Here is a 9,426-nt window from a genome sequence, read left to right as displayed (position 1 = left end):
TTTTCTCCACTTAGTAGTTTCGTGGTTCAAGTTCTTCAGCTACATGCCCCACAACGACACCTGAGGCATGATAAGTGATCGCCGTCCCCCTAATTGAATCCAATCCACATCTCTCAATCGCATCGCGATTCGTTTTTTATTCTTGTTCTTTACTCTTCGCCCTCTTCCACGACCCCTGCGCTCTCCGCGCCCACATTCACCTCACCTCGACACCTCTCACACAAACGCGACTCGCGAAAAACCACCCACCATGTCGACAAGCGACAGCTTCACCGTCGACACGCCAACGATGCTCTGCATCGCATTCGCGCTCTCCTTCATGCCAATCGCCTACATACTCGGCACAAGCCTCATCCCATCTTCCCAAACCCGTAACCGCATCCTCTTCTTCTGGCACGCCTACGACGCCCTCACACACATCTTCATCGAGGGCTCATTTCTCTACGAATGTTTCTTCAGCTACACCACCATCGCCGGCATCCACAACACGCGCGAGCCCTTCTTCCTAAACCAACGCGACCGCATCTACGGTCCAGCCTACGGCACCGGGCCTAGCAGCCGTCTCTGGCAAGAATACGCCAAGGCTGACCGTCGCTGGGCGGGCGCAGACCTCACTGTCGTCTCGTTGGAATTGTTGACTGTCTTCCTCGGTGGTCCGGCTGCGATTTATGTCTGCTACCAGCTTTATCGGGCTTCTAGTGAGCGGGTCGGTGCGCAGGTGCGTGGGTCTGCGAAGGCGAAGCTTTGGTTTGTTGCGCTTGCTTTGGCGGTTGCGGAGCTTTATGGGGGCTTCATGACTTTTGCTCCGGAGTGGTTGACTGGTAGCTCGCAGTTGGCTACGGAGGACCCGGTTTACATGTGGTTTTACCTTGTCTTTTTCAATACTCTTTGGGTCTGGGTTCCTCTTTGGGTGTTGTGGGAGGGTGGTAAGGAGCTTCGTTCAGCTTTTGTTGTACAGGAGACCCAGTCCGAAAAGCGGAAGGGTCAGTGAATAACCAACCTGCTGGAAGGTAATGTCGCAGTACAGGCCAGGATGTACAGTTGTGGGGAGTTAGAAACTCCCCGTGGTTTGAGGCCTCAGTCATGAAGCTATGAAGCATTTGTGATATGTCGAAGTCAAGGATGACCTGAGTTACACATATGTGGTGTTCTAAACCTCGTATTTGCTAGAGTGAAATTACATACACTTGAGCTAGTACATGGCAACCATTCAAGCTCCAAGCTAAAGAGCATTGTTTCGCTATATTTTCCTTGTAGTATAATTAGTCTTTTCCCTAATAGAGCATCTACTAATATCTTTATTCTCAGCATACTAGTACTGAATAAAAAGGGAATTTTGCTCAAAGTGCAGACAGAGTAGATACAAACAAAGGAAAATGCAATTATATACTATACAACCAGAAAAAATGATAATCAAATGAATCACAGGCTCAATTTGGTCTGGCCGAGACACGGAATCATTAAAATCAGCTCGGACCTACCCACTCACCCTCCTTCATTCTTTCCCAGGGTTGTACCCGCGTTCCTTATCCCAAAACCAATGGTAAAAGCTCTTCCACTCAGCCGCCTCGTCCTCAACATAGTCACCAACAAGCTCGGCCGTCTCATTGATCTCGTCGTGAAGAGGTGGAACCTTCAGACCGGAAGAAGCATCCACGCCATGTCCAGCACTGGCATCCTTTGCAGCCGACGCGGCTGCCGCGGCCGCAGCATTAGAGCTAACATCAACATTGACGTTGCCGGAATGGATGGTGAGGGCCTCCTCTGCACCCTCCTTTGTCCTCTCGACTAGATCGCGAGCGCCCTCGCGCGCGACTTCGCTGAATTCCTCCGCTTGTTCTCGCGCGCGCTGAATCAGTTCGTCTGGGGATGGGTAGCGGCGGAATACCATAAGGAGGAAGTAATAACACTTCACAATAGATGCATAAACAGCATCTTTGGCTAGCATGGTGAAACCATGAGAGAAGAAGCCCTTCAAGACTTCACCGGGAAGACCAGCGTAAAGGGCCGAAATGCCTTCCGTCCGAGCGATCGTTCCAACAGTAGACACAATCTTCGGCGTAACTGTAGAAAGAATCGAGCTCGAACTCTTTACCCCCGCAGCACTTCGCGAAGAACTCAACGCCTGCGCCCTCGTTTTCGCAAGAGAGAATGGATACGTAATCGACGAAGCGGCCGATTTACTCAACGCCGCAAGCAGGAACGTCACCGCAGCGGAAGGACGCTCGCGCTTCGCGCGCGACAGAAGAGCGTATTTGAGGACTTCGTTCAGGAAAAATGTTATAGATGGGTTGAGAGTCAGGATCAACGTGGCCGAATATCCGGACCAAAAGCCACGAATGCCCTTCTCAGCCCTAATCTGCGCCGCAATATCGCTGGTTGACAATTCTTCGCCATCATCTTTACCCTTGCCCTTGCCCTTGCCCTTGCCTGCCTTGCGCGCTGCGAGTTGCTTTCGCGTCACGATATTTGACAACGGCGTGGTAAATAACTTCGCGAACGAGCCCGCCACCACGCCAACGGCAAGTTCGTCGAGGATCGGAAGAACGATATTCTTGCTCTTTGCCGCCTTGGCCGCGCCCACGCGGGCGATTATTCGCTTTTGTCGGACAGTGTTGTAGGCGAGGAAGAAGAGGAAATGAATCCAGGACTGTCTTGAAGGTATCCTGTGCCAGACCTGGGTAAAATCCCGCAATGCCTTCCTCCTGATATATCTTATATGCGGCATCGACGATATCCTTGTATTCTTCTTCATCATCGGAGGAGGAGGAGCCTTCCTTTGATTTGTCTTTCTTTTGTTGCGTTTGTAGACGCGCGACGATCACGCTGAGCGGATATACGATGACGCTGGAGATGGCTGAGCCTACGGCACCAGCAGCAGCATTGCCTAGGACTGGTAAGGCGGGACCTCGGAGGGCTGCGGTCTTCCAGTCATCTTGCGGCTCCTGGGTTTCCCAGCGGTAGGAGGGGTGGAAGGCATCCTGGCGGTGGGCAACATAGTTAGAGTATGCGGTCGGAATGTGGTATTACAAGACGTACCAGTTGTGACTCGTAGGCGAGCTTGAATTCTGGCATTGTGAAGGTACAGAAGGGAATCCCTTCCTTGTCGTTGTTGAGGAAGAATCCGGGTGTCAGATGTCAGATGTTTTGGTCGTCAAGAGTAGTCAGATCGATCGTTTGGCGAACTATACGGGTGCCAGGATGGGTTGTTCATGCAATTTTCGATGCTTCGCAATGGAAATTAGATGACAGCGAAAGAAAGACTATCAGCGACCGGTAGATATTGTGGGAAAGGGTGTCTGAACGTGATGGTGTCGCAGTACAAGGCCGAGGTTGCGGAGATCGATTACATCATGCCGATCATGTGGTCTGTGCAGGGTGGGTTGATGGAGCGATGGATGAACATACATTCAAGAATACAAGTTACAAAACTCCGATCAGGCATTTACAATAGCAGAGTATTATTTCCAAAGGGATAGTATGACAATCGTGTGATCTACACAACCAGGTGATCCTACTGATGCTAAAAAATTACTGGATGATTCATGCTAAGGACGATTTTCCGATCCTATTGTTTGATAACACTAAAATAAAAATCATAACCTCAAATAACCAAGAGACCATAACCACCAAAACCCCAGCCAGTCGTGATCCAGACGTGCCAGACCCGATGAGGCGAAAATTGATTTCAGGACAAAGAAAAAGAAGAGCAAGTTCCATCACACCATATCGCATAAAACCCAGCATTGACCATTGAAAAACAGCCATTAGAATGGGCGGACAGAAGTCCAAAAAGAGGAAAGCATTGCAAAGCAACCGCTTAACCACCGAAACCGTACAGGGTACGGCCCTGGCGCTTGAGGGCATAGACAACGTCGAGAGAGGTGACGGTCTTGCGCTTAGCGTGCTCAGTGTAGGTGACAGCGTCACGGATGACGGACTCAAGGAAGGACTTGAGGACACCGCGGGTCTCTTCGTAGATCATGGCGGAAATACGCTTGACACCGCCACGGCGGGCGAGACGGCGGATAGCGGGCTTGGTGATACCCTGAATGTTATCACGCAAGATCTTGCGGTGACGCTTGGCGCCGCCCTTGCCGAGGCCCTTTCCACCTTTGCCACCTGTAGAATGTGGGTTAGCATGGGGTTTATAAGTTGAGAGGAGTGCAGTGTAAACAGAGGCCAATGAGGTCGAGGTAGTGGTGGTGAATGGAGTAGATGGGGGTGATTTAGTAAGTGGGCAGATGATATGAGCTAGCCTGATTGGGAAAGGTGAGATGCAAAGTTGCCTTGAACTTCAGGCACGAAGGCACTAAGAGAAGGAACCGCGCATCACGTGTTCTCCAGGGGCATCACCACCACGACCTCACGACAACAACACAAAGGGATGGCGACGAAAAAAAGAGAAAAAGGAAGACCACTCACGTCCAGTCATGATGCTCGGGTGTGTAAATTGATGGATTTAGATGGAAAATTGATGGAAAAGGGTGGTAGTCGCGTGTTGATGGTAGCCGGAATGACTAACAAACGCGTGGAAAATGGGCGTACAGAGGATGGAAGAGAGAAAGAAAAAAAAAAAGGGAAGCCAGTCAAAGAGCGGGGGGAAATCGGGCAATACTTAAATATGGGTGCCGACTACGCGTGATTTCGGGGGGTGGGTGGATTATCTAAGCAAGGAAATTCGCATTCTGCAATGCGGCGGTGATTGGCAGGACAAAAGGCTGTTATAACAGGCAGGTTTCGAGTGCATTTTTCCAAGCATGGGGGGTGCCCGCATTTCCTGCCTGGCCGTTTTGCTGGGCTGCACGGTCATGTGGTGATAACTCCCGCGATAAGGGTGGGGCCATCCCTAAAGTGGGATGGGATACCCGCAGGGGGGGACTACGGAGCACGGGAGGCTTGGCGCGCCACTAAGAGGAATTTACATACTGTACATAGTATTGAATTAAGGCTATTTCCATCACATTTTTTGTATCGCACTAGAAGCAAGCAATACTGTTAATCCCTGGGGGCTGGGAAATACCCCTGCCCTAGCAACACTACGTTTAAGGTCTACTTCATCTACACAAGGACAAAACCATGGCTCAAATCACATTCATTCGTACCCCTCATGTCAAGACTACGTCGTTGTGAACACACCGTAGACATTCTGAACTGCGGGTCATATCTCATGCAAATCAATCGCAACCCCCCCCATCTGATCGGATCAGAAGCGATGAAGCATCACACGCAAGGAAACAACATATGAGAGAGAAAAAAAACACAAGGAAAAACGGTAAAGAAACAAGAAAATCGCCCCGTAACACCATGCAAGGAAATCAGAAACAGGCCAACGAACACAGATGCATCGGAAATGGAGGCGGGCGAGACTAAAAGGTGACTTTTGGAGAGAAAATGGAGATCTGCGAACAAAGCAGAGAAGAAGAGAAAATGGGGCCTCAAGGATGATCGTGTCGCTTTGCAACACAATAAGAACAACAACGGAAGAGAGGAAAAGGGGGCGCGAAAAAAAAAAAAAAAAAAAAAAAAAAGGACAAACAAGCGGAAATTTCGTGTGCTCATCATGCGTAATCAAAACAAACGCGGGTGTGTTCGACAATATTCAAACACCCCGCGGACAACGTGGCTAATTTTGGGGCCACATTGGGGAGCACTCACGTCGATAATTTCTCCCGACGCGATTTCTGACGGCTCAATGTCGTGAAAAAGTGCTTAACGACCAAGTTCCCGCGGTTTATTATACATCGCAAGAACCGGAATCGTTTCACAACTCGCCGCGGCATTGAGCAACCACTATCGGACATCAAGTGTATCTCGGAGCGGAAACTTCATCCATGAAAAGTGGGGAAGGAAGTGTTCATCACTGGGCGCCGACGAGAGGAAGGTATGGACAATCGGCAACAAGGGGGGAATAAAACGAATCAACCGGTCGATCCATCTCCAGGTAAGAAATATCGAAGTCTCTTTAAAGAAACTGTTAACAACATGCAAGGGTGTGGGCGAGGAAGGATAGCAGCCGGACTCCGTGACGGTCAAGCGTTTAAAATGTCACTCACCCTCGGATGACTGGCGATGATTGAGGGTCCTTCATGAATCCATTCTGCAGGGAGTTGTAGGGGAAGCGAAAGGACTTGGAGGAGGGGGATACCCGCGGCGAAGATCGTGGACTAACAGCCGGCGATGAGGACACGGAACGAGATTCGCGAGGTGCCTCAACTGCGGCTGGCTCTAGTGGCGCGGGAGAGCGAGGTGAAAGAGGAGGCGAGGGAGATCCAGTAGAAAAATACTTGGAAGCTGCCTCGCCATTCACGTTGACCGAGAAGCTCTGGGGCTTGGGGGGCGAAGATTTGGGGGTGCCATACTAAATGATCGGGTTAGTCGAGCCCCATGGTGGACAGGTGAACAAGCGACCTACAAAGCAGTACTTATCCACCAACTCTTTGTACACCGAGGACTCGAGGCAGGGTTTGCTAGACACCAGTGAGGATGGTTCCGGGACATCCTTCTGAGCGTTATTGCTCACAGCAGGCTTCTGGCTAGAGCCAGTCTCCAGCTCCTTCGCAGCGGGGCTTCTCGGAGGGGCGTCCGGAGTTTGAACCGATCGGGCTCGCGCGGTTAGCGTGGTCCGATCGACTGGTGGCTTAGTCTTCATGGCGGCGGTCAATGACGCCCCAAAGTCATAGCGGTTGCCAAAAGCTTGTTGGCTCGGCTTCTCGCGTCGTTTCGGGGGTGGAACGGTGTCGATGTCGTTAGATGAAGCCCGGCTCAACGGGGGTGACTTGACAGAGTTGAAGGGGTTCGAGAAAGGAACCTTCTTACTGGACTCGTCAAACGACGATGAGGGCATGGATTGGGGACGAGTGTGCAGGCCGGTGAAAGATCGACTGCGGGGCAGGGCCGGGCGTGCTCCACTGGATGTTCTGGTATTAGATGGGACCGACGCCATCGGCTTCTGAGTCTTGAGGAAGTCCACTCGGTAGTTCATGCCACTGTTGTTGTCCCAGTACTCTTGACCAGCGACATTGTATCGCATACAGACAAACATCGTCTTGCTCTCTAGCTTGACTTGGTCGTCAAGCTTGATATCAAACGTGAACCGGTCATATCCATCATTCCCATGGGTTTGATGAACATCGTGGCAATATGTGGCACTCACTTCCGACACCGTTCTCCAAGAGTCGAAGGTAAACCGCGCGGCAACATGCTTGTGGAAATCAAGATTGGCCACCGCGACCGATCCAATCAAGGTCGTCTTATCTGTAGACAAAAACAATCGTTCGAGGCGGACAGGGTTGGTGGAACGCGATGACGGATCTTTAGGGAAGTTGGAAAGTTGAAGCTCCCATTCCCATAATGAAGCACCCTTACTCGATCTGTTACCGAAAGGAAACTCGTCCTCGGCGTCGTGCTCGTCAACAGGCGATGTCTCTGCACTCACAGCCAAAGGTCGGTCGAGCTGCAAGAAGTGACGGATGTGTTCTAGTTGAGAATCGAAATGCACGGCCTTTGCAAATACGGGGGTACCTGGCATGCTGGAAGGACGTCGTCGAGCTGTTGCAGGTCGAAGTGCTGGACGAACCAGTTCGCCAGACTTCTTTCGAACCATAGGTGGCTTTGGTGACATGTCTGCATCGCTGTCATCAGGAGAACTTGTCAGGGCTTCCTCCCTCTTATAATCGATTGCTGTTTCGGTGGACGATCGGGAATGGGCGATCTTGCGGGCCTCTTTGGACAATCGGATGAGATTCGGTTTTAATGGTTTGTTGTCTGTTCTCGTTGATGGTTGGCTCGACGAGGATCGAGCCTCGGTGCCCCGCTGATCAGCAGGTCCCATTCTCTTCGGTTCCCTTTCCGGTGAGCTTTCCCTTCGCTGTTCAATCGATCGTACTGCCGCCTCTAGCTCCTCGAGCTTGATATCTCCACAAGGTGAAGATTCTTCGTCCGAGTTCTGGGTTGATTCGGGGGGGTGAGATCACCGCCCCGGGTGGAATGGCAGCATTGTTCAACGGTGGCGGGGATTGACGGAGACTGGCATGGGGGTCAATAACAGGAGAGAGACGGGAAGCTGGTTCCGAGAAGGAGTGCACGGCCGATTTGTTGCAGATAGATGGGCTTCTGCGGTGCCGACGAACGTACGAGGTAGAAGAGTAATTGCGGGAGTTCTGCACGCGTGCGGAGGCAGATCGGGCCAAGCCAGGCCTCTCGGGGCGAGTGTCCTGAGAGGGATCACTGTACTCGATGTGTTGTGCGGAGAGCAACGACTTCAATGGCGCAGTGTATGGCATCCGGCCGACTTGTGTGTCTCAACACAAGAAGGGGGTAGTGTGGGGGAGAGAATGGTGAATGACGAGCTCAAGAATTAGAAGTCGACTCAAAAAAGGTCCTGGATGGGAGAAAATGGGACCTGTCAGTGCAATGAACAAATGGTTTTTTGTAAAAAAATTTAGACTGTGTGGCGAGAGGCGGAGAAAAACGGACAAGACAAGGACCAGGAAAGAGGCATAGCCATGTACATCAGACGAGATGGTGATGGGAAAGGAGGGATGAGTGGAAGCGGAAGTCGGGTTGGTGCAGGGAGGACGCAGATGGTGGCACCAGATGGCGAGAGGAAAGAGCCAGTGAGAGGAAGAGAGGAAGTATCACGACACACAGTAACACCGGCAGAGCTGGTCGGGAAGACAATGGGAGGGAGAGGAAAAGTGGAAGAGTGAAAGGAAGGCAGCGAGCTTATCAAGTCTGAGTCTTACGTTGAATAATAGATAGTCGTAGTCGAGACCCTGGGTAGGGTAGCTCCGGTGGTGGCGAGATGGCGTATCAGTGGGGGGGGTAAAGTTGAAGAGGCCGGAGGGGGAGGGGAATAAAAAAAGGAATATATAAAAACGCAAAATGCAAATGCAACAAAAAGAAGAAAATGATACAGAAAGCAGTAGCAGAATGTACAAAAGCTCCGGTGCAGCCGCGGGGGCGAATGGGATGATCGAGTAGGGCGATCACCTCACTTAGTACCTCAGATGTACCCGAGAAGTCGTGACGGCGAGAGGCAAAAAAAATTAATTCACCAAGCCATTGCCGCTCTGACCGTTAGGATTGGAGGGAATCAGGCCAGGATCCTTGGATTATCAGTCCTTTCAGGAAGATGGGAAGGGATGGGAGGAGAGAAAAAAAAGGCTCTGAGGAAGAGATAAGCCTGGCAATATACTTGAGTGGATTTAGGGGGGTACCACCTCTCTCATCTCTCAACCTTGAAAAATGATTTAATGAATTAGGAAAAAAGTGGGAAAAAGAAAAATAAAAGTGGGACAAGATAAATAAAGGACCCCAAGCGCCTGGGAAAACCGGTGCGGCTTGCATTGACTCCGCTTTCGATGCTCGTCAGTGCGTCCCGTATACTTCACTACTAGTACGTTGGGGACACGCAGTGGGTCG

At 51.1% G+C, this 9,426-nt stretch overlaps 4 protein-coding genes across 4 annotated transcripts; 1 reads left to right on the top strand and 3 right to left on the bottom strand.

Annotated features, from left to right (window-relative positions):
* Window positions 1–250: 250 nt before the first annotated feature.
* Window positions 251–991, top strand: N7481_005822 (EXPERA domain-containing protein; the record flags this gene model as incomplete). Its single annotated transcript, XM_057265041.1, has 1 exon — window positions 251–991. One exon carries the CDS (start codon window positions 251–253, stop codon window positions 989–991), a length of 741 nt encoding a protein of 246 aa, XP_057122761.1.
* Window positions 992–1,495: 504 nt separating this feature from the next.
* N7481_005821 (putative mitochondrial carrier protein) lies at window positions 1,496–3,075 on the bottom strand (the record flags this gene model as incomplete). The annotated part of the gene is made up of 3 exons (XM_057265040.1): window positions 1,496–2,599; window positions 2,652–2,981; window positions 3,040–3,075. The coding sequence occupies 3 exons, from the start codon at window positions 3,073–3,075 to the stop codon at window positions 1,496–1,498; spliced, it is 1,470 nt and encodes a 489-aa protein (XP_057122760.1).
* Window positions 3,076–3,820: 745 nt separating this feature from the next.
* Window positions 3,821–4,435, bottom strand: N7481_005820 (histone H4; the record flags this gene model as incomplete). The annotated part of the gene is made up of 2 exons (XM_057265039.1): window positions 3,821–4,122; window positions 4,426–4,435. 2 exons carry the CDS (start codon window positions 4,433–4,435, stop codon window positions 3,821–3,823), a joined length of 312 nt encoding a protein of 103 aa, XP_057122759.1.
* A 1,617-nt stretch (window positions 4,436–6,052) lies between these two features.
* On the bottom strand, window positions 6,053–8,285 carry N7481_005819 (protein phosphatase regulator GAC1; the record flags this gene model as incomplete). Its single annotated transcript, XM_057265038.1, has 3 exons — window positions 6,053–6,325; window positions 6,416–7,948; window positions 7,977–8,285. 3 exons carry the CDS (start codon window positions 8,283–8,285, stop codon window positions 6,053–6,055), a joined length of 2,115 nt encoding a protein of 704 aa, XP_057122758.1.
* Window positions 8,286–9,426: the final 1,141 nt, after the last annotated feature.

Source organism: Penicillium waksmanii, assembly GCF_028829765.1.
Source record: "Penicillium waksmanii strain IBT 27052 chromosome Unknown utg000005l:1.0-5232799.0:1.0-5237142.0, whole genome shotgun sequence".
NCBI lineage: Eukaryota > Fungi > Ascomycota > Eurotiomycetes > Eurotiales > Aspergillaceae > Penicillium > Penicillium waksmanii.
Note: the sequence above shows the minus strand (reverse complement) of the source record. Positions and strands in the feature narration are given on the sequence as shown.